Source organism: Cotesia glomerata, linkage group LG5, assembly GCF_020080835.1.
Source record: "Cotesia glomerata isolate CgM1 linkage group LG5, MPM_Cglom_v2.3, whole genome shotgun sequence".
Lineage (NCBI taxonomy): Eukaryota > Metazoa > Arthropoda > Insecta > Hymenoptera > Braconidae > Cotesia > Cotesia glomerata.
The window spans coordinates 16630511-16655303 of NC_058162.1; the positions used below are offsets into that span (position 1 = coordinate 16630511).

Sequence of the window (24793 nt, forward strand, 5' to 3'; positions counted from 1 at the left end):
GATATTAACATGCCATTCCCTGGTTAACTGCACGATTTGCATCAACGCACGGAATAAAGCATAAGGTTAAACGAGTTTTGAAGGATATACATACATTGATGCAAAAGCAGCCGGGATTCACCGGATTGAGATTTAATTTTGAAATAACGTCAACCGAGATTATGTTTAATTTTTATTTTCAGCGACCATGGATTTGTTAAAAAACTTTTTAGCATAATCAATGATAAAGTATTATAATCTATCAATAAAAAAGAAAAAAAAAACAATTAACATTCGTGAACAAATACAATAACTTTTATTCAATCAATGCAATATGAAAAATTATCAATACATCTTTTTTTTACTTAATTATTTTTTATAGCTAATAAAGTGTGTACAAAATAATATAATATGTATATATTCGTTATTAAATTCATAATCAATGTCATTATTTATTATATTAACAATTGTTAAACGATTGTTGCGAGTTTTCCCTTGCGTGATTCAATACCTTGAATGAGATCCGTTAAAAGATCTTCCATTTGTGTTGCCGCACGCTTCAATTCACAATTGTCACTTGAATTGAAGGATTCTGCTGATGAATACATAAAATGAAATTCAATTAGATTAAAAATATAATAATGTTAATTTAATAATTATATGTGTATTATCTTTATGGTATAACTATAAATGATAAAAAAATTATTAAAAATTATCAATCATTCAGCATTAAAATGCACATTGACTTTGAAAATTTTTTTGCAACTTTTCAAAGTTCAAGTTCATCAAAACTGTCATTTAAGTTTTCGAGTAATGTCTCAACTTCAATGAAGAGTAACTGAGTAGAAGTTTAAATTAAATCTAAAGTTTAAATAAACTGTATTCATTCAATAAACTTAATTAGGTATTTCTTTATTGTCTTCACGATTAATAAAAATTTTTATCTAATAAATTATAGTTTTTTAAATATCAATTAAAGTTTATAATGAAGACTAAATTTTTTTTTATTTTACAACAATGATGAACATGACAGTGTCAATCAAGAAGATTATTATTGATTTTTGTAATAATAATTTATTAAAAAAAAAAAAGTGTAAATTACCTTCCAATAAACAATCGTTTGCAACCATATTCTGCAATCGATTGAGTATGTCATTTAAATCACCTTGAATATTTTGCAGACTGCTATGTCGTGAATGTTTATCAGGCCGCTGAAGACTAGACGGTGTATTGTCTCGCGCGCTATCTAACAGTGAATCATCATGAGACATTTTATCGGTTACGTTCAACGGCTTTGACGAGTATTTTGATGAAGGTAAATTAGAATTACTCGAATTCAACCATTGGGAGAAGTTACCATGGTCTTGATAAATACTCGTTCGATTTCCTAATCAATTAATTAATTTAATAAAAATATTAGTTTTATTTTTTATCGATAATATTAAATATTTAAATACCCCCAATCCAAGTGCTAAGTTGAATTTTAGATGACAATTTAGAATTTTCATAAGTACTTGATGCTTCTCTAGTTTCTTCATGAGATCTGTCAACGTTCGAGTTGTCGAATAGATTACTATTTATTTCATATGGATTTATATTACTGATTATCGTATTACTGCAATCAGCATTATTATTTGGACGGATAATCGGGCTTAATTGGAATTCAGGTAATGTTGAAAATCTAGATGCGACTGGTAACGATGGTAATAGTGGTGTACTTTGTACACAGCGCATAGTTTGTGGAAATGACGACCGTTGGCCGTGAAACATGTACTTCTAAAAAAATTTTTTTAATATCATTGATATGTTTATTCTGTTTGTTATAACAATTCAACCTAATACTTATTTTATACACTGAGAGAAAAAAAAAGAATCAAAAAATCTCAAATGAATCAGAAGAATTATCATCATCAGGATAAATTTGTGATTATATGTGAGATCTAAAGAAATCTAATTTTATGTTAATTATTACTATTATTTATATTATCTTATAAAAAGGTATGATTTAAAATTATACTGTAAGTTTAGCTCAAATTGCAATGTCTGTTCAAGATGAAGTTAATACTTCAAAAGTACTGAATAAATTTCATTACATATATGTAGTTTACAAAATTATTTATATTTATTTCAGCGGTCAATTGGAGAACGGTCGGTCATTTGTTGGGTTTCCTCGGTCAATAATTGGTGATTGTAGTATTCGAACACTTAAATAACAAAATTAATATAATTTTGTCAATTTTCATTATAAACTGTATATAAATTGTTGTTAATAAGTTAATAGTTTTTTTATAGCTTCGTACAAAAAAAGAAAACCTTAATCGGCCAATAATTAGTGCATTTACCCTAAGAAGAAATTAATTTGTTAAAAATTTTAAACGATTTTCTTTCTTAGCTGATGAAATAAACATTTTTTGAAAAAAGTTTTTTTGATTTGGAGAAAACAATTTTAGATAGATTTTCAGCCAAAATTATTTTTTCCCAAGTATATAAAACTTTTTTTCAACGAAAAATCTACTATGAGAAAAATTTTGATTTCTTCAGCTAAGAAATAAAATTGTTTAAAATTTCCAGCAAATTACTTTTATATGCCCATTTTTTTCAAAAAAAAATTTTTTCTCTCAATGTATTAATTATACACTACTAAAAAAATTGACTTGACTCAAGAGCCAAACTCTTGAACCAAGAATTCCATTTTGAAGAAAATGATTTTTTTGAGTCAAGAGAATAGATTTTCTTCAAAATGGTATTCTTGGTTCAAGAGTTTGACTCTTGAGTCAAGTCGATTTTTTTATCAGTGTACAAAAATAATTCCTAAAATTATTATACAATCTCCAGGAGTATTTATTTTTTAGTTATAGTTTTATGTTATGATCACAAATATAAATGAAATAAAATAAAAATTTTTTAATTAATAAGTATATCAAAATTAAGGATTTCTATATTGATAATATTGTTTCTAAAAGTTTTGGCTTCAGGATTATATTATTATCTAGTTTTAGTATCTTACACCTTATCAATATAATATTAAAACTATCAAGCTCTGAAGATACTAATAGAACTAAAATACGATAGTCATCAGGAAACTAGAATCATTTAAAATAAGTAAGACTCACCTTTAGTGTTTTTAATCGTTGTAACTGAGCTTCAATAGCTTCTCGGTGCTGTTGCAGCCTTTCATCACGATTACCGCATATTTCCTTCAATTCCACTTGTAATTTTTTATTTTCTTGTTCCAAGTGATTAATGATGCTCGACAATTCTTTTTGATGATCATTATTAACTTTTTCATTTATTATTGAAGCTGACAAAGACGAATCAATAGTACTATCAGAAAATACCGATTCTTCTTTATTGAATGGTAATGCATTTAATGCTGATGATTCTAACTGTGCAGACACTTGAATCGGACATAATCTTAATTTACTTCTAATAAGATCAACTATTGGTTTGGTGTTTTGTTTACTCAAAGTCTAAATAATATAGAATAAATAAAAATAAACAAAAATTATATACTTTTTTTATCATTTAAAAATAATAATGAAAATAAGAACCTTTGTGCAATATTCTTTGACTGGATGCTTTAATTTATGTTTATGAGATGTTTTAGCAAAGAAAAAGCACGTTTGACATTGATGGTACCGTGCACATCTTAAACAAGTAAATCTTGGTCCACGGATAGGTGTTACTTTGCATGATGAACATTTAATATGATGAACAACATGTTCGGCTAATTTTAAACGATTGAACGTTGATATCCAGGAGAGTAGAGGTGGATCCTGCATTAGCCATAATCTTAATTCCGTTTTACTGACACCTAAACAACCCTGTGACTCAACGAAACAACTGTCAACAGTCGATTGTACCAAGTGGCTACCATACTCGACACTTTCACCAAGTAATTCTGTTACTTTGCAAATGCTTGTAAGTAGAGTATGTAAAGCGGCCTTAGACAAACATGCATTGTGATCAGCCAGCAATTGGTAAAAGTATTCATATTTTTCATGAAGACTGCCACAACTGATTAGAGTTAATAATACTTTTACTGAGAATACTGAAGCTTTTCCTTTGCTGTAATTTAAATTTAAATTCATTAATTATACATTTAAGGTAAAAGACCCAGTTATTGACACTGAACTAGTTATTGACACTTGCAATTTTATTTTAATTAAATAAAACAAATCGACTGTAATAAATTAATAAATATAATTTTTGAATTATAAATTTTGAGATAGTTGACTTTTGGAGAAAATTTTATTTTTTTAATTAGAATAAAATTGTAAGTGTCAATCAAATAGGCCAGTGTCAATAACTGGGTCTTTTACCCTACTTAAAAATTAAATATACTGATATGTCAAGAAAAATATTTGAATATTTAATTCGATTTTTTCATATCGAATGACATAATTTTTATTATTAATAAAAGTAGTAATATATTATTAAAAACATCTATTCAATTTATACTTCAAGTATTATTTTTTATAAATAATTTTCCTAGTAAAATTTTCCTCAGAGCTTTAATACACATAAAATTATTCCATTATCTTTGACTCTAACTGACAATATACGTTATAAAAATATCATTGTTCTGAAATGAAGTTATAATTTATTTACTATCTAAGGAAAATAATAAAATTCTTCTTAATAAATTGCATTGTATAAAAACGAAAAGTATTAACAATGAACATCATCATTAGCGTATAAAAATTGGTGATATGAAAAATATTATATTCATATCTTCAACTCTGAATAAAAGTCAATCTTAATGTTTATTTTTAATATTTTCTTAAAGCTGTGAGATGAAAAATAAATTCAGGCACGTCAGATTATTGATTGCAACATTAAATCATGTTGAATACTGTAATAAATTCTTAGATAAAAAGACTTTAAAATCATTTATTAAAATTCTTTTTTTTTTATTTTCCTGGTTTTTTAGTGTGATAAATAATTATTAAATATGTAATCTCAACAAATCCATGAAATAAGTTCTGTGAATAATGTAAGTTATTGAATTTAAACGAATTATTTTTGGCAATAAAAAGAAGTAACTTACTTGTTGAACGTCGAAAATATACATGCAACTGCTAACTTTGTAATTTTATTAATATCAAACTCAACATTAGCTTCTTTACGAGCTGCGAAATATATATCTGCTATAACATCTTCAACTTCAGTTTCATCTAATATAACTGAATTTTCAGTTATTGATAACTTATGACGTTCAAACACTCCAATTACCAACTGAAGAGGTACATATTGCACTGAAATAATCATATCAAATTTAATTAAAAAAGTTTATTTATAACAAAGTATTTATTTTATGAATTTATAATTAGAGTTAAATATTTACTGTGAAGTTTTCGATGTAGTATTAAAACTTTTGCTGCAGTTCGGTAAAATGGATACCGAATCCCATTACATTCCTTTATCTCTTTCATAACATCATCCATTGTGATGTTTTTTTTTTTTTTTTTTTTTTTCTAGTAGAATAACAAGAATGGATCTGTTGCAACCCAAAAAACAAGGATTATTACATAATTGTATTTATAAAATAAATTATTAATAAATGAAAATCATTTAAGGGGATAGCGACTGTAAAATTAAAAAAAAAAAATTTGTTTTGTATTAAATCAAAGTTTATACATTCAAAAATATGTCTCTAGAGTTTCATATGAAAATTCCGAATATTTTTCGAGTTGTAGTCATTTTTGTGGCAGTGTGTCAAATGACCATTGCACGCGCGGCGCTCCGACAAAAACGCGTTTTTCTCGAAACAGCTTTTTTTGAACTGGTGGGAACTGCAATTTGCATAAATATCAACCGATTTGCAACTTTATTTTCCCGTATTCGTCTATTCAGTAGCTATCGTTGCACATAGGGGATTTTGAAAATTTGGATTTAAAAATTTTTTAGGGCTGTTGAATTAAAAAAAAATGAGAAAAAAAAAACGAAAAAAATTTTTTCCCCTCTGGGCGTAAAGCGGGAACTTTAGCCTCGCTGCGCTAAACGAAGTTACCGCTTTCCGCCTTCCTCGGAGAAAAAAATAGTATAAACTCCTCGGGAAGTAAATAAGAAAGCCTCAGATCACATGTTTGTTGACCTCGGCTTCGCCTCGGCCAACAATTGCATGTGATCTGAGACCTTTCTTACTTTACTTCCCTAGGGGTGTAATATACTATTAATATGACGCCATTTTTATTTAAATCCAAATTTAAAAAATCCCCTACTTGCAACGATAACCACACGCATGCAGATTACAACGCTGTTTCGTTTTTTTGTTTTAGATAATCCGTTTTTGAGTTAGAGACCACACCGTGGTGAGGGAAATTTTTTTGGTGCTCCACGAAAATGTTTATAACTTTGTAACAACATGATATTTCTTAATCAAAATTTATGAGAATGATCTTCAATGTATACTCTGTAAAACAAAAAAGAAACCCGATATTTTTAATTAAATTTTTTTTAATTATTTTAATAATTATTGTAGTTAATTACAAGACATTTTGATGCTATTATGATAAAATATGTTGAATCAAATATTACTACAAACAGTATAACGCGTATGCTGAGAATATCCGTTTACAATTGCAAGCAAATACACATACTTGTTGGTCAGTTTATTGAATTGAGTAAACCGTTGTTTAGAACAAATAACACATATTTGATTTATTTGAGTAATTACTTCTTCGCTTTAACTATATATCTAATATGAATCAATAACGATTAGAATATAAACTTGCGACGAATAATTTTTCTTCACTGTATAAGAATTTCAATTACAGTAATTGTTTAAAATCACAGTTGAAACAAATTTTCATCTTAAAATTAAAAAATAAGAAAATTTAAAAATGATCGATCAAAAAATTTTTTTTTCAATGAATAAAAAGAAATATTTTTATATTTTTGATTTGTGAAACATATACCTAAATATTAATTTTTTTAATTTTTTCTTAAAACTTCTATAGCATGATTTTTTTCAAATTTAATGATTTTTTAAGTTCAAAAAAATTAAACAAGTTCAGAAAATAAATTTGTCAATACATCAAAAGAATATTTTTATGCTATTAAATTTTTAATAAAATTGTAAGCATTTTATTTTTATTTAATCGAATGAATAAAAAAAAATGAGCTACTATCAAACTATCTCAACTTCTACTTTAAATTAATTAAATTGCTGAATAAATATAATTAAAAAATTATATTATTTAATAAACAAGTATAACTTTGTAATTCTTATATTAAAAATCTGGTATCGAAAGTTCTCAGAAAATTTTTTTGTTTTGACAAGCAAGTTATACATTTTAAAAATATATTTGAAAAGTTTCACTCATATTTTTAAAAAGTCTTGATATAAGTATATTTAAAAATAACACGATAAAATATATTCAAACATTATTCAAAATTATACTATAAATCTGAATTTTTTTATTGGCTGTCCAGTCTATTGCACGAATTTTTTTAACTAATTATTTATCTAATAATTTATAATATCGTTCACCTGTATTCCCTACAGGCATAAACGGTTTTAAAATTCGTATATAAATTTGTCATTAAAGGTAAATTTGACTGATCCAGGTTCGATTCCTGGTCTGGGCCGTCCGAATTATTTTTTCAGTCAAATTTACCTTTAATGACAAATTTATACACGAATTTTAAAATCGTTTATGCCTATAGGGAATACAGGCGAACGATATTATAAATTATTAGATAAATAATTAGTTAAAAAAATTCGTGCAATAGACTGGACAGCCAATAAAAAAATTCAGATTTATAGTATTATAAAAACCAGTCTACAGAAAATATATTGTATAAAAATTATTCAAAATGTTCTAATTCCCGCACTTGACAATTTTAAATATAAAAATAGTCATGTCATATATTCTATTAATCCTTAAAAATAATAAAATATAAAAAATAAAGTTTTTATGTAAATATTTTTTATGATAAAATTTTTACAAAGTAATATTGAAGACCAAAATCGTAAAGTTAAATATACTTAATTTGTTATTTAATATTTATAATAATAACACTGTAACGATAATAATAATAACAATAATTATGATAATTAAGCGCATTATTCCGGTTGGTCACGTTTTCAATTTTTTTAAATAAAAATTATAAATTAAAAGTAATTTACGCATCAATACTCACCAAGTATTAATAATGATTATTAATTAAACATCGAATGTCATTAAAAAACTTATTTAATAAGTTAAATAACTTAATAACATTATTTGATAATGTTGGAAAAAATGTAAACAACTTTTTTGTTAATGGCTTCCGAAGTGTTGTAATTAATTGTTGATTTTAATGTTGTAATTTCAATAACAATTTAATCGGAAGAAAACACATAACTAACAAATAAAACTTTTGTGTTTTATTTTATATAAGTAAATTATTTAAATAAAATTGTGAATAAAGTTTTAAGACTTGAGAGGTTAGAATAGATGATGCTTCTCTCTAACCGACAACTGATTCAGTCAACTGAAACAATGACACAACAGTGGATCCATAGCTGGTGAATGACCCTTAGGGTCACTTTTACACACTCATATGAAAGGTATTCACAGTATTTATTTACATACGAACTTGGTGTAAGTATCTAATAAAAATTTTATAAGTTTATTTTTTCAGACAAGTTACAAAAATATTTTAAGTTTATTAGCAACCTTCAGATTTTACTGTTGTTTTTACGTCGATATATAAAAAATAATTCTAAATTGTTATTTTTTAAACATGAATATTTAAAAAATCTATTACTGTCAATCGACTACGTATTTATCAAGTAAAAAAAGTTTTTTCAATTAAATCATAATTATTATGATCGAGTCCTGATGAAAATTAATTTAACAGATATTTAATCATTTTAATTAAGAATTTTTGTAATAAATAAATAATAGAAAAAAAAATTTTTTCTGAAATTTGTTTGTTAAATAAAATTAAAAAATGATCAAGTGACTACTAAGATCAATGTCATAGACTCCTTATAATTATTTGATTTCTATAAACAATTCGTAAATATTATTTATAAATAATGTAAAAATATGGATACATAAATAGTGCTAAGAAATTAAAAATTTTATTATTTATCCTTAAACTTTGTTATTTTATTATTTAAATTTCTTTAAATTTAGATAACAAACTAATTTTTTTAAAATTAATTTAGTTTTTAATTAAAATTTTTCAACTGACGTTTAAAAGTAAATAATTTCAATTTTTTTTCAACTGGAAAAATTTTATCAACGTACATTCATGGATTTTTTTAAATTCTAAAAGCTGTATCAACAACAGTAATTTCTTTACTCTCACACTAATTGAGTAAAATGATAATGGAATATTTTATAAGCAATAATATAGATGAAGCTCCGAGAATAATTTAATTATTGAAATATGCAATGTTAAAAATGTAACCTATATAATATTGATAATTACTTGACGAACGACAGATAAAACATTTTATAGATTAATTTAATATAAACGTTTATAAAATTTTCGTAATTGAAAATATATATCTGGAATAATGCCGAAATTGTTAAATATTTCAGGTAAATTAGAGTGTCGAAAAAATTATTGAAGAGAATTAACAAATAATTTATACTCTAAAATATTTCACCCGGAATTCAAAATTTAATTAGATCATATTCAATATTCAATTATTCATCGTAATATTACAAACGAACATTTTAATAAATTTATATAACATGAGCATTCTTGTGGTTCATGATAAGGGATGGATTATTTCCCACCTTGAATATCTGAATAAAATTTATAACAACGTATATAATGACAATGAATTATTGGAATTAGAATTTAACAAAAAAGTATTTGATATTAATTCACCATTCTTACGCAATAACCAAATACCAAAAATGAGTGAAGACAAATCTATGACGAAAAAAAAGAAATCTAAAAAAAGAAAAAATATCGATGGTTCTGTTTCAACTGAAAAATTGGATGAAATAAAAATTATTCAAGAGACTGCTGATGAAATATTAGCTGATGTTGCGGAAAAACAGATATTTAATAAAATAGTTGAACATGATTATAATAAACGAGCTCGTGATGCATCTCAAGAATTTTATGATATCGAGTACAACATATCGGATAATTTTTATGGGTGCAATCAATCGGATAATCCTATTATTACAACTGTACATTCAAACCAATATGTATTCCCAAGTAATTCTCATTTTTATTCTTATGACGTAAAAGATATTGATAAAAAATTGAAAATGAATAATCAATTTGATTTTATTCTCATGGATCCACCCTGGTGGAATAAATTCATACGGAGAAATAAAAACAAAAGTTATAAAATGATGTTTAATGAAGATTTAACTAAAATAGCCATCGATAAATTATTAAATTCCAGTGGTATCATTGCAATCTGGTGTACTAATTCTCAAAGTCATTATAATTATATATTTGATGTTATTTTCCCATTGTGGGGAATCAAATATATCGCTAAATGGTATTGGGTCAAAGTAAGTACCTGAATAAATAATTAAGCGTAAAGAAATATTTTTATAATAGTTTAAAATTTTTTCTTTACAGGTAACAAAATCAGGAGAGACAATTTGTGATTTCAATAATTCATTAGTAAAACAACCATTTGAACTATTAATTTTCGGTAGTTTAAATCGAAGCGCAACACCTCAAATACCGGATAAAAAATTAATTATTAGCGTACCTAGTGCTATACATTCTCACAAACCTCCTCTGATAGGTAAATGGTATTTTATACCTAAATATTCGATATTTTTATTAGAAACATTAATGAATTTCTTTTTTATTAAATTACAGACGTGTTAAAAACTTATCTACCGGTAAATCCTAATTGTTTGGAAATATTTGCCAGATACTTGTTACCCGGATGGACAAGTTGGGGATTAGAAGTGTTAAAATTTCAAAATATTTCATTCTATAAAATAAATAAAACCAATGAATGCTTGGAAAGTTGAAAATTATTTCAACCGTATTTATTCATAATTTATTTCGTTGTCCACTTAATGAAATATTATTATTATTATTATTATTATTTTCAACATATTTACGTTAACTGTAAACATAATTTTAGTAAGTTATTTTTTTATCTTATTTGTTTATAATTTTATTTATGCAATTATACTTTTTTTCACGAAAAATATTAAGAAGGAATTAATATCCAAACTCGAGATTCATAACGTATACTACTTGAATAAAAGAATTCATTTAGTGTTCTAATGAAATTATTCATTCATTACTTTAGATTCAATTATTTTTGATAAAAGAAAATATGATACTGATATTAGCAACCTCTAATAATTTTTTAGATTTTTATAACAATTAAATTATACAAAAAAAAAAAACTAAGAAAAAAAATTCCACTTGTAGAAATTAGAATAAAATTATACATGTGAATTTGGAAAAAAATTTTTTTTTTATAAAAATTGATGTTACGGAAATTTTTAGAATTTCTTATTTAAAAAATTATTACAAAAAAATAAAAAAAAAATTTCACATGTAAAAAATTAAAAAAACTACAAGTACAATTAAAAAAAAAATTTAAAAAGCCATCTGAAAATTTTTATAATTTTTTTCATTGAAAAAATTATTACAAAAAAATTAAAAGAAAAAATTTCACATGCAGAAGATTTGAAAAATTATGCATTCAATTTGCTTTAAGTATCTTTTTACTTGCAACTAAATTGTTGAAAAAAATACAAAAATTGTTGAAAGTCGGCTAATTTTAGTATCATTGTATTTTTTATAAGCTTAAAAGTTAGCAACTAGACCGCGTTCAGAAATTAAACGGTCGACATCTGTCTATGACACTCCATATTAAATGAAAATATCATTCGTTCTGTTGATAAACTAGAACCCTAGAAACAATACGTACTACAGATTTATAACTGGGTATACCTAAAGCTTGTTTTACAACAGTCGAAATTAACAACAAGCAAGCGACCCCCATCATCTATAGTAAAATTATACAGTATTAAGATTAATATACAGCTCCAAAATATTATTGACAAAAAAAGTAAATTCAGTGATCCCTGTGTGAAGTTACAGCTTAAACGAACTGTTAATGCATAAATAAAGAAAACAATTGTTGTAAATAAAAAAATAACAATGCCAGCCATAGTATCGGGACCACCGCAACAGAGTGAGCATATGTGGCAAGCACTAAAAAATCACATCACCAGAGAACGTCAACGAAAAAAACAAGGTTTTAATTTGTAAAAAATTATTTATGCTTTCATTTTGATAATAATAGCTTTTTTTATATTATTTATTAACTACTTTTGTTCATTTTAAATAGAACAAGAAGCTGATGCTGAAGAAGAAAGATTAAGAAAAGAACGTGAAAGACAACAAAAACAAGATGTTATGACTTTAGGGGAAACTAGAGAACAAATTTGCAGTTTAGAAACTGAACTTTCACAATTAAAAGATGAAAAACATCAATTATTTTTACAACTTAAAAAAGTTCTTAATGAAGATGATAATAGACGTCGACAACTAACTAAAGAAACAAAGTATTTATTTTTTACATTTATGTTATTCATTATGTGATATTATTATGAAAATTAAGTTAGCCGACATCTAAAAATTTTTAGAATTTTTTTTTTATTAAAAAAAAATTCATTTGTAAAAAACTTGAAAAACTGTGAGTGCAATTTTTAAAAAATATTTTTTTGTTCTAATTTAATTATTGAAAAAAAAATAAAAAAATTAAAAATGTCGGCTAACTTTAGTATTATGATATTATTTAATTAATTTAATTATAAAATTTTTTTACAGCATATGCTCAGATGTTCTTACTGTTGGTAATTATCAAACAACAGGAGCAAACGTAGTACATCCACAATTGTTTTTACCTCTGCCAACTCGGAGTTCGCTGTACAAAGTTGCAACAACTGCTACTTCATCTCATACATTGATGACTAACGTAAATGTACAAATTTAATTATAACATAGTTGATATTCATAAAAAAAAATTTACTTTTTTTATAGCTAAAATATTTTTTTTTATATTTAAACAGGGACCACTAAAAAGAAGTCATAGTCCTTCACCACCACCTTCAGCATCGTCTTATCATACAGCTTACGGATACAAGCCTCAACCAATGCCAAATTATAACCCTCCTCACTCACGTAAATTTTATTTGAATTAAATTAAATTATTTTTTACATTCGCTATGATTGATAAATAAATTTTATTAAAAACTAGGTGACGTAAGGGGAGACGGAATGGGTTTTACAGAGTCTGATGATGCTGCGCGAAGAACTGGTGACTCACGTGCCGTTCTCTGGAACAGTAAGTTCATTTTTTTACTCTGAAAATATTATTTAAAATAAAATAAATAATGAGCACGCAAAATTTTTTGTCATTAGAAAATAATCAGTATCCTCCCTCAACATTTTATTCAACTCCTAGTGGACAAAGTGTTTACAGTTATTCAGCGCCTACGTCACAATCATCACGAGAAACTGATCAAGGTAAATCGGTTTATTTGTCAAGTAACCGAGCGCCAATAACCCATCAACCAGGTCAGTCATTATTAGCTGTATCATAAAAATATTCAAATTAAATTTTATTGTATTTTTTTTTTTATTTAATTTTACAAATAGCATATCTAACGAATCTGCATCCAATGGATCATAATAATACCTATTCAGAAGAAAAATTTTATTTACGTCCCAGTAATCATGTAACAGTACATGGTGGAGCAATACCAATCCAACAACAACCACAGGTATATTTACCTAAGGGGCCATTCATTAATTACGTAAGGGGTTAAGAAAATATCTTCATGTCCTTATGTTTGGGGAGGGGGGGGGGGAATAAAATTCATTCTTACGTAATATTTCGTGAATCAAAATTCAATATTTAAAATCTAATTCCATTTTGGGTTCCAAATAGTTTTCTTAATTTTAAAGTGTACAGTCAAATTTTTGTTTTATTTAAATAATTTTTATTGCTTATTGAAAAAAAAAAATAACTTATTAAAATTTTATGTTTTTATTGTTATCCACGTTTGGTTCTATAGAAAAAATTATAGTATTTTTCCGTGTATTATCGTACTTTTACTAGTTAAAAAATGAAAATGATGGATCCACGTTGACCTGTTAGTTTTAGTGAAACTAATCCCTTCCTAACATAACAGTTTATTATTTAGAATATCAAGATTGAATCTTACGTAAGAAAAGAGAGGGGGGGGGGTTCGAGAAATCCTAAGTATACTTACATGGGGGTAGAGGGGGTCAAAAGTCACCAAAATTGTCCTTACGTAATTAATGAATGGCCCCAAATACAGTTTTATAATATTAATTTTTTGCAATATTTTTAATTATTTATTTTAATATTATATTCAGGGTGCTAAAACAGGCAGTATTACATCCGGTTATCCTGTAAGAGCTCCAAAACCTCCATCAGGACCTTATCCACCGCCAGGAACTTACGTCAGTTCTCCTAATACCAATAATTCTGGTAGATTTTTCATTCCAACCGGTAAAGGGTTTCATACAAGTACAATCTAAAGATTGATCATTAAATTTACTAATATTCGAATTATATATATATATATATATATATATATATATATATATATATATATATATATATATATATATATATATGTATACAACGTTTTTTCGTTAATTTTATTCCTGTAAAAAAAAATGTAATTATTTAGTGATATTATAAATTTACAATTTTTTTTAATACTATTGTAGAAAAGATTTTTTTTTGGTTAATAAATTTTATGTAACATCTTAAATAATATAAACTTTACTTTCATCTTTAAAATATAATTTAAGGGGGGAAATACGTGTACATGCTTAAAATAATTCAATTGTTTTTTTTTTTATAAATCGCTTGTAAAACTATTCAAAAATATAGATTTAAAATTTCAAGTAAAAATTCCTATTCGTTCAAAAGTTATAAGCGATTTAGTAATAACTTTAATACTATTTTACATTAACTTTTTCTGTCACTTTTTTTTCAAACGCCTTTTTCTCGAAACGAGTTTTTTCAAAACTGTGTGCAGTCTAGCTCAAAGAGTTTTAAACCAATCATCTTGCGATATGGCTTATAATTTTCTTTATACAATTACCTTGAATATGAACCTCAATCGAAAGCGATATTTTTATTTAAACTATTTTTTTTTTTAATAAACAATGTATGAAAAAGTGGTAAAAAATCACGACTTAATTTCACAGCCTTCTAAAAAATGCAAATTTTTACTTTTTTTTTTTTGAAATTGAGGTTCCTATCGAAGATACACATATAAATGAAGTAATTTTTCTGTGCCATTGATTTCCAATAAAAATTGTGGCTTCCATACTGCACATAGACTGCTAAGTCGGATGACAAACTACGATGTTTATCAGCTGATATCTCCGCTATTTGTTAACTTATATTGTTGTTTAATACGAAAAAATACTCATAAATATATGTATAAAATAACCTGATAGTTTCAATAAATAATATTAATTTTTTGTACCTTAAAAAAATTAATGAAAACGGCCTTCTACACGTATTTCCCCCCTTAATGTTATGATTTTATACCAACTCAATTTTTTTTTTAATACAAATTGACTTAAATATTATTATTTTTTTTAATTGAATAAATTTACACCTTTTTAACAAATTTGAAAAATTATACGCTCCATATACATAGTAGTGTTAAGTAAAATAACTCTGTAAAAGTTTTGCTTTGGCGGTGATGGCTGCGACGCTAGTTGATCGCTACATACAGTCGCCCCTGCCAGCGGGATTGAGTTCGAGCCCATGGTCCGGTCGGTTTTTTCCGATAAGCATGTGCTTTACTACTCTCAAATAACATCTCAATGTATTTGACAAACCACAGTCTAGCTCCCTGTAAGTGCTACAATCACTTGCAGCGGCGTTCCCTAACCTGTGGAGATAAAACTGCTAAGCTACGCTATGTTCGGTGGCCTTGATTATGTGGCCATTGTAACACGCCGCTGTGCAACATTTTTTTAAAGTTTTTTTATCATTACATATTAATTTATCAATATTGAGAAATTTAACAAAAATTTTTAGTAACTAAAAAAAATTTTTTCGGTATTTTACATAATAAAACTTATTAATAAGTGTATAAAAAAAATTAATGTCAATCTTTTTAAATAAATAACAAAAAATTTGATAAAATAAAAAGCGCTGAGAAAAAAAATTTCTTTTGAAAAAAATGAGAAACGTTGTCATTAAAAATTAAATTGTTGAAAATTTTCAATAGCTAAAGAAATAAAAATTTTTCTCACAGAAACTTTCTTGTTGAAAAAAAGTTTTCTAGATTTGAGAAAGAAAAATTTTGGATGAAAATTCGCAAATTTTCGATCAAAAATGTTTTTTTTTCTAAATCAAAAAAATTTGTTTTCAACAAAAAAGTTACTGTGAGAAGAATTTTTATCTCTTTAGCTAAGAAATAAAATTATTTAAACTTTTCAACAAGTTAATTTTTTGTCACTACACTGCCAATTTTTTTCAAGAGAAATTTTTTCTCTCAGTGTAATTATGCCCATTGAGAAACGCTAGAAAATTTATGGGGGATGAAAGTTAGCAATTGAGAATTTAGGGGTAGTACGACTGCAGCGCCGTAAAACATTTCTCATAGTATTCCATATTATTCTACCCTGTGTAAGGGTAACACAGGATAACAAGCATCGGTCGTCTTATCAACTTTTTCCACCCTAATTAAATTCAATCTCGCGAATAAATTTCTCTAGACAGTTTGTTGTTGTTTATTGTGATAAAAAAATACAAAATGGGCACATTAATATTATATTTTAGTAACTATGTCTATAAATATTAATATCGATTGTTAAATTTATTTTCTTAAATTTTTTTTTTCTTTTATAACCAGCTCTTGTGACTGAAAGAAGCGATATGACGCATAGTTAATCAATACCGTAAAATTTGTACAGTATCTTACAATTGTGAGCTGATTTTAAAAATATTTATTTGTTTATCAATTTTTATTTTTTTTTATTTACCAAAGACTACTGTAATGATTAATTTTTTGCTGTGATTAATAAAATTTAGTTTCACATCATTTAAATACAAGAAAGTTCAATTGTGTATTAAATTATCGGGTAATTATCAAGATAATCCGATATGTTTTATATACAAAAGAAATATTAAACAATAATAAATAAATATTTGAAGAGCATAATGGTTAATAAAAAGTGAATGCTCGGCATGTTAATGTGGCAATCCGATGTGATGATGATAGAATTTTTAAGGTAAAAAATCATGATTATTTACTAAAACACTTTTTTTTAAGTAAAAAATAAAAATAAAATTTTATTAATTAAAATATAAACCACCCTCAGTAACATATATTGTGCAGGTTGAAATAAACGCATGCGCATTTTATGTAAACTCAAAGTAATCAATGACCACATTGTTACAGATTCACTATGAATATAAAGCATACATATATTGTACAATATTCTTTTATGTTTTATATTTTGGGGAAAAAAAAAAAAAAAAAAAATTATGAATTTAAATAAAAATATTCATTGATTCTTAAAAAATAATTCAATGAAAAAAATGGTAGTTTGATTGAGAATAATTGATAACATGGAATTAGAAGAATATATAAAATTTTGAATAAACTAAATCTTTGAGTCGACCTCCATTGTAGTCATCACACTTCAATTAGAAGACAGTACTAATCTTGTAATTGTAATCTTTTATAGGAGTCCATGTTCATTTACAACTCGAGAAATGTTGATAACGCTTTTATTTTTGAGTATTATATCAGTAACAACTTTTCTACCTAAGCTCTCAGGTAAATATGTCCCTGTTAATGACCATTGTTTTCTGTTATTAACTAGCATGGCTTTACATAAAAACAACAAATGAAAATTCCATTAAGAAATTCACTTAAATACAATTCATTCATTGACTTACTGAATAAATTATTACACAGAAAAAAAAATTAACTTGAATCAAGTAAATAATTTTGAAGAACTTCATCTTCTTGATTTGAGAAGAAAAATTATTAAACTAAGAAATTTTTCATGGTTTAAGTAAATTTTACTTAATTCAAGACATTGAAACTCTTTAAAATTTTTTTTTCTCTTGATTCAAGTTAATTTTTTTTTCAGTATATTTTATAATTAATTATTTTGCAATTTCTTTTTTATTTTGTCAATTCTTAGAAACATTTCATTAGTGAATTTTACCAAACATTGCACTATTTTATGTTGCAAAAAAATAAATATTGACATAAATTGTTGAATTTTAAAATGAAATTAAAAAACTCAAATAAATTGAAATGATTTAAATGTTTGGTTATAAAAATAATGTGGTCTAAAAAAGGGATATATATACCTCAATAGCCGATTTGAAAAGTTTGAAATTATTTATTTGTTACTTTGTCAAATCATAATTTTAAAGTAGGTTTTTCATTTTATAAATTGAAAAAAAAAATTTTTAATAATTCATAATTGAATAATAATTATATATTAATAACTTTAGCTCATTAAGAAGAAATATGGCTGAATTAAGGTCACTGGACGCGGCTGACTGTCCAGAATGTTCAGGGCCTCCACCGATGTTCCGATTACCACCCCCGCCTCGGCCGCCCTTTCTTAAAGAGGGAACATTTTGTTCGGAGGCTCCATTAGCGGAGTTGGAGGATTGCGGTAATATTCCTGTAAGTACTTAAGTACTTTAAGTACTTATCAAGTTATCATGCCCATTTAAACTTGCTAAATACTTATTTCTTGATGTTACATTAAGGGATCGTTAGTACGAAAGTTTTGAGTCTGATATTATATTATAGAACTGATAACCCAGCCTGTCAAATTAAAATTATTCAGAGTTATTTTCATTATTGCTGTTCTCTTATTATTATAAAATATTTCGATAAAATTTCCTCTAAAAAATGAAAAAATATTTTAAATCAACTTTTAAGAAACTATCAGAACAATAAAAAAAGGGCGTTTGGATTTGGCATCCAATGAAAAGAGATTTCTCAGAGATAAATTTTTGGATTTTCATACTGTCGGCTGTAAACTATAATTGAAGGGGTAAAAATTATTGAAAAATAAAAAGTAAAAAATATTACCTAAAGCTTATCTTGTCAGCATTTACGTAAAATTCACAGGAATGAGCTTACTTTTCTCATTCAAAAATTATTTGATGAAAAAATCACATAAATACACTGAAAGAAAAAATTCTTGACTCGAAATTAAATTTTCTTAAACAAAGAAAATATTAAAGAAGACTAAAAATTTACTTGAATGAAGTCAAATTTTCTTGAGCCAAAAAAATTTCTTTTCGCTCCTAAAGCAAGCACTGTAGTCTTTTCTATGACGATTAACCTTCGTAAAATCATTAAAAATGATTATAAAGCACAAGTTTAGAAAATAAAATTAAACTATAGATCATCAGTTTGAACGTGATATTTTCAAAAATAAAGTATATTTTCTTAATCAAAAGTTATTAATGAATAAAACCCGGAAATACACGGTTTACGCTTTTTTAAAAATTTCAAATGACAACCATTTCTAAACTAATCGGCTGATTTTGTTCATCTTTGAGCTTGTTCAAGATATTTACTCAAAGAAAAAATGTGCCGAGTTTTATAAAGATCCCTCAAGAATTGCCGGCGCTATGACGATGATAAGCCGCGTTATATTCCATATTGTATATATAATAACTTAATCACATACATTTTAAACTTTTGAACAAATACTATTTTCTGATGCTTTTTGCGCTATGAAAACATAATATAAAAAAATTTTCGGAAACTTTCGCCACAAGACCGAATGCAATAGTTAAATTTTATGAACAAATTTGATAAAAACATTCTTTAATTCTATGTGTAAAGCTATTTTTATTTAGTTAGAACCAAGTATTTAGGATTAGGTACACAGAAAAAAAAACTTCTTGCACCAAGAAAATTTTAAGGAAGACAAAAGATATTTTGGAGCAAGAAGAAATTTTCTTGGCTCGAGAAACTTTAACTTCATTCAAGAAATTTTTAATCTTCCTTAATATTTTCTTGAGCCAAGAAAATTTACCCTCCCGTCAACAATTTTTTTTTTTCAGTGTAGTTTAATTAACAACAATGCAATATCATTTATTTACACTCCCATTAATCAATATTTTTTTATAATCTCTAATAATAAAATAATATCTTAAAATTATTTTTGCAGCTCATTGATGTATCGTATCATAATATTCCATCGTTACAAAGCACAGCATTGATAGTAACATGCGCGATTGTTTTGCTTTTAACAACAACAACTGTTTTCGTCGTATTCTGGAAGTAAGATTACTCTTCTTTTATTAAATAAAATACTTTTATGCATTCACAGTGAAAAATTTTTTTAAATTCGGTTATTAACATAGCTTTGAAAAAAAAAACTTTATACTTAACATACTACATGTTAAGTGTGCTCAAGCCGAGTATAAGAAATTTTTTACTGGGTCAATGATTTGTTTATTTATTGGATTAGCTGTATGTTAATCATCACTCACCTTGCTTTTGAATGTGCAACTGCTATATATTATCACAGCTGTTATTTTGTTCTATTTGCGATATTTTTTGCACTAATTCTCTATGTAAATTCATGAAACTTCTGACTACTACTATCGGTGTTCCAGAGGTGAGTACTGTAGAGTAGTTTCTTCTTTATGAAACGTCTTAAATTTATAACTTCTTTATCCAGATAGATTAAATAGATATTTTCAACTTGATTTATATATATATGGTTTTTATCGTTCTATACTTGCATTTATGCTCATCCATTGGTTGTTAGTAAATTCGATCCTTCATTTTTATCAATTTGGTCTACTTTTATCTTCTTCTTAATTTTTCTTTCTAATATTCTAAATAAATTAAAAATGAACTATTTTATTAAAATTAAAAATTTCTGTATCTGATATAAATTTTGCATAAAAATTTGCTTTTATTTCAATAAAATACTTTCTAATATTGTAAATATTAGATACCCTCCGAGTATTGTTTCTGTAATTTTATGAAAGAAATAAAAAATACTTCTTTGAAATAAAAATCAAAATTAATAAATTTTTCAGTTACATGACATTCAAATTATCACTAGATCGTTATAAGCCTCACGATCTTCAGCATGAACCGTTTCTTTTAAGCGACATCAAAGAGCCCTCTCGACCAAGGTAAGATTCATATACCATTCATTTTTTTTTTATAAACAATGCTTTTGTCTTTTACATATTGTCTTGTTCGCAAAATTTTTATTTCTTGATAATATAAAGAAAAATTAATTATTTTAATGAGAAAAATCGGGACAAGAAATAACGAATCATGCATTTTAATTTTTAAAATTTCTCTATTTCATTTTTAATTAAAATTTAAAATTATTTTGAAGTCAAAAAGAAGAATCTATCAAGTTTTTACTTTTAATAAATATTTTAATAAATATTTTGAATAAATACTTTGAATAAAAATTTTTATTTTAAATATTTTCAATTAATCCAATATTTCAGTTTTAATAAAATAATTCATTAACAATTAAATGTTTAGTTAATAAAAATTTTATTAAAACAAATCTAAATATATTTCAAGTTATTAATTAAACTGTTTGAAAATAACTAATTAATTAAATAAATATCAGTTAATAAGTTTTGATACTAATTATTAATCCTTAATTAAAAAAAAAAAAAAAAAAAATTAAATCTTGAAAAGTAAAATATCATGTCTCGATTTCTCTTACTTAAAAGAAAAAACTAATTTTATATTTATAATAAAAACATAAACTTTGTGTATCGTAGGTTTTTGGCACGTCCTTGCTTCAATATATTCGGACTGTCACGCGTATGGCAATGTTTGCCGACTTGCTGTCAAACATTGGAAGGTCCAGCAGCTAGTCTTATTCACGCGCCACTGAAAGAAACCAATGACTCAAGAAGAGCATTTGTCAATCAGCAGCCTCATCCTCATCAGTATCGTCATTATGCAGTTCAACACACAGATACTGCAGCAATGCGCACAGTTAATTTACAATCTGATTTAACTGCTAACCACGAACGATTCCACTACAATTGCCGGTCAGTAAGCAACAATCCCCACATTAATAATCCAAGAGAAAATAACCCTCAGATTAAATCACCCGGAAGACCATCAGCCAACAGTGAACATGTTATGATGCTTTTAAGCGTTGCAGCACAATTAACAAATAAAAAACCACGTTTTCTGTAAAAAAACAAAATTATTTAAAACATTATGTACGAGATAAAGTCACTGGTTTTTAATTGACTAACTTTATACTGCTGTTGATTTTTATTTTTGCTTTTTGAAAATTTTATTATTTATAGTAATAAAATTTTTATTTTAAAAAAAATTTTTGTAACGTCATAAAAATTAAATGTTATAACTACACTGAAAAAAAAATTTACTTGAATAAATAGAAAAATTTTTGAACGAAGAAAATAATTTAGAAGATTTTCATTATCTAGAATCAAGACGAAAAATTTTTAAATCAAGTAAAATTTATAAAAATTTCTTAGTTTAAAAATTTTTCTACTCAAATCAATAAAATGAAGTTCTTCAAAATTATTTACTTGATTCAAGTAAATTTTTTTTTCTGTACATGGATTATTTAAGTTATACAAAATTTTTAAAATCGAATAGTTGGAATTACTACCAGCGTCGAGAATTAACGAAATCTGTTGTTACATTCTACCAAATTGTGATTGATTTAATTAGTTATGTCATTACAGATTAATTTTGCGCACCATTAATTTCCGTAATTGAAACAAATATCAATGTCTTTATCTCATGAATAATAATTAATAATAATTATAATAATAATAATAACGATTGAAACAGTTATTTACACTACATATTTATAAAAATAATACTGAGCTCAGCTCATTTTATACATATTGCAATACTCAAATGGTAAATTGTCGCAAAAAGTGCTTATTATTTAATAAAATTATCTCTTTTTTCTAATTTGGCAATCAGCTATACATGTAAATATACTATTGCCCGATAAAAAATTTTTTGAAATTTACTCAAGATTTAAAAAAAGGTATATAAGTAAAGAAAAGATCATTTCTATTTAAAATTATTAAAAATTATGTCTATAAAAAGATATTAAAATAATAACTAAATTGAATGCAATTATTCTAGTCATTGACCTTAGTTAGTTATTATACTTTTTTTGATAGAATTTATATAAAGTATCCATCTTGAAAAATAACGAATAGGCTAAAGCCGATATAATTATGTGATTCTTTTAAATTATTTTAAATTAATATTTAAATAAACTATTCAACTATATACGTATTATTGTGAAGAAAAAAATTTCTTATATTATATATAAATTTCTACTCACTCTGTTATATATAAGTATTTATAAGCATAAAAGTGCTAATATTTTTAATGTAAAAAATTGTTTTTTTCTTTTTTTTACCAAATAAAACATGAATGTATACATAATGTCAAAGTTTTTGAAAAATAAAGAAAAAATAAAGTAGTCAATATCTATTTAATTCTATTAATATGGATGATGGTCAATTTTTTCAGCACAGACCTGTATATATTATAAACTTGTGAAAATAAAACAATTTTTGATTAATTACGAAATTTCTGTCATACAGGTTTGGATGTTAAAAATTAAAAATTTTAATTAAATCAAATTACATATAATTAATATAATTTTAATTAAATCAGCATCAATAAAAAACGGATCTTGAAACTTATGACGCAGCTATGTTTTGATCAAAAACAAGTTTTTGATTTCTTCTGAATTTCAATGACTATTTCGAGTCGAATTCACGAAAATGACATTGACGAGATGAACATATCATTCCGTACAGATGTGAATTAGGTTGGCTCTCTGTGAAGAGTCGACGTATTTGCTACATTTCTTCTTGCTTTTTCTATAAGTTGTTAAATATTGGTAAGCCCTGCTATTTGCGAGAATTGCTTATTGAAGACCCGACTATTCGACGTTCAGAGAGACTCGCAGCCAAGATAAATTATGTTTCTTTCAGATTACCGAATTTCTCTTCTACGCTCAATGAACTTTTGTTTGTTGTAACAGCAATACGTTTATGGGAGTAATTACCGCACCGAATATAATTAACTCGTCAAGTTTAGAAGATTTTAAAAACAAAATATTTGATCACTTATTTAATCTTGATATTTAAGAAAAAGTCCTTTATCAGTTAAATCGATGTATTCACGCAATCAAATATTTATTTATTTATTTATTTATTTATTTGCAAAGAAACGCCCTCGGCAATTTAAAAGAATATGTTACATTTTCATGTGTAGAATGTTTAGTAATGTTTAGGGGAGCCTGGGGCACGACGGCCCCTTAAGTCGATTTTTCCTTTTTGTGGCTTTTAACCATCAAATTCATTTATTTTCCATCTACTTCGAACGAATCAGTCGAAATTTTGCAAAAAATCGAAAAAAATAATTTTTTATTTTCTGGGGCACGACGGCCCCCTCCCCAAAAAATAATTAAAAAAAAATTTTTTTCTTACTAAAGCTATTACCATAAAAATCTAGAGACTCTCCTCCCAGAAAACGTCGTCGAGAAAAAACCACGATTCTTACGAGTCTTGAGTATCGCCGAGAATTCACAGAAAAAAAAATCAATATGAAGCAAAAAAAAGGCCTCAATTAAACAAAAAAAAAAAAAAAATAAAATAAAATCAAAACCAAAAAATTTGAAAAAAAAAAAAAACATTTTAAATATAAAAATTATGATTGCCATTGTCTGTATTGCAATGGACTTTCCTCAGAGTTCTCAGAGTCATGGATTCAATGTAAAAATTGTAATAAATGGTCTTATGATT

The 24793-nt window shown here is 25.6% G+C and overlaps 4 protein-coding genes across 10 annotated transcripts; 3 read left to right on the top strand and 1 right to left on the bottom strand.

Moving 5' to 3' along the window:
* Nucleotides 1-278: 278 nt before the first annotated feature.
* Nucleotides 279-8258, bottom strand: LOC123265232 (dystrophin-like). Of its 4 annotated transcripts, none has more exons than XM_044728887.1 (8): nucleotides 8128-8258; nucleotides 5327-5479; nucleotides 5030-5237; nucleotides 3531-4047; nucleotides 3093-3449; nucleotides 1437-1755; nucleotides 1082-1366; nucleotides 279-574 (listed from the first exon to the last, which is right to left on the bottom strand). In XM_044728887.1, the coding sequence occupies exons 2-8, from the start codon at nucleotides 5424-5426 to the stop codon at nucleotides 450-452; spliced, it is 1911 nt and encodes a 636-aa protein (XP_044584822.1). In that variant the 5' UTR covers nucleotides 5427-5479; nucleotides 8128-8258; the 3' UTR covers nucleotides 279-449. The 4 variants fall into 4 exon arrangements, with proteins under 4 accessions (XP_044584822.1, XP_044584825.1, XP_044584824.1 ...); XM_044728890.1 differs by having other exon boundaries at nucleotides 351-571; nucleotides 1145-1366; XM_044728889.1 differs by having other exon boundaries at nucleotides 351-574; nucleotides 1145-1366.
* A 29-nt stretch (nucleotides 8259-8287) lies between these two features.
* LOC123265234 (N(6)-adenine-specific methyltransferase METTL4) lies at nucleotides 8288-10949 on the top strand. The gene is made up of 4 exons (XM_044728891.1): nucleotides 8288-8570; nucleotides 9522-10460; nucleotides 10531-10702; nucleotides 10780-10949. Exons 2-4 carry the CDS (start codon nucleotides 9678-9680, stop codon nucleotides 10935-10937), a joined length of 1113 nt encoding a protein of 370 aa, XP_044584826.1. The 5' UTR covers nucleotides 8288-8570; nucleotides 9522-9677; the 3' UTR covers nucleotides 10938-10949.
* A 925-nt stretch (nucleotides 10950-11874) lies between these two features.
* On the top strand, nucleotides 11875-14541 carry LOC123265509 (G protein pathway suppressor 2). Of its 2 annotated transcripts, none has more exons than XM_044729304.1 (8): nucleotides 11875-12184; nucleotides 12278-12494; nucleotides 12760-12913; nucleotides 13002-13113; nucleotides 13190-13276; nucleotides 13354-13509; nucleotides 13591-13715; nucleotides 14335-14541. In XM_044729304.1, the coding sequence occupies exons 1-8, from the start codon at nucleotides 12088-12090 to the stop codon at nucleotides 14497-14499; spliced, it is 1113 nt and encodes a 370-aa protein (XP_044585239.1). In that variant the 5' UTR covers nucleotides 11875-12087; the 3' UTR covers nucleotides 14500-14541. The 2 variants fall into 2 exon arrangements, with proteins under 2 accessions (XP_044585239.1, XP_044585240.1); XM_044729305.1 differs by having other exon boundaries at nucleotides 12760-12907.
* A 1908-nt stretch (nucleotides 14542-16449) lies between these two features.
* Nucleotides 16450-22283, top strand: LOC123265401. 3 transcript variants are annotated; one of them, XM_044729125.1, is made up of 6 exons: nucleotides 16450-17226; nucleotides 17686-17777; nucleotides 18470-18647; nucleotides 20155-20267; nucleotides 21038-21136; nucleotides 21752-22283. In XM_044729125.1, the coding sequence occupies exons 3-6, from the start codon at nucleotides 18486-18488 to the stop codon at nucleotides 22176-22178; spliced, it is 801 nt and encodes a 266-aa protein (XP_044585060.1). In that variant the 5' UTR covers nucleotides 16450-17226; nucleotides 17686-17777; nucleotides 18470-18485; the 3' UTR covers nucleotides 22179-22283. The 3 variants fall into 3 exon arrangements, with proteins under 3 accessions (XP_044585060.1, XP_044585059.1, XP_044585061.1); XM_044729124.1 differs by lacking the exon at nucleotides 17686-17777 and having other exon boundaries at nucleotides 16451-17226; XM_044729126.1 differs by lacking the exons at nucleotides 17686-17777; nucleotides 21038-21136 and having other exon boundaries at nucleotides 16454-17226; nucleotides 21752-22282.
* The last annotated feature ends 2510 nt before the right edge of the window (nucleotides 22284-24793 follow it).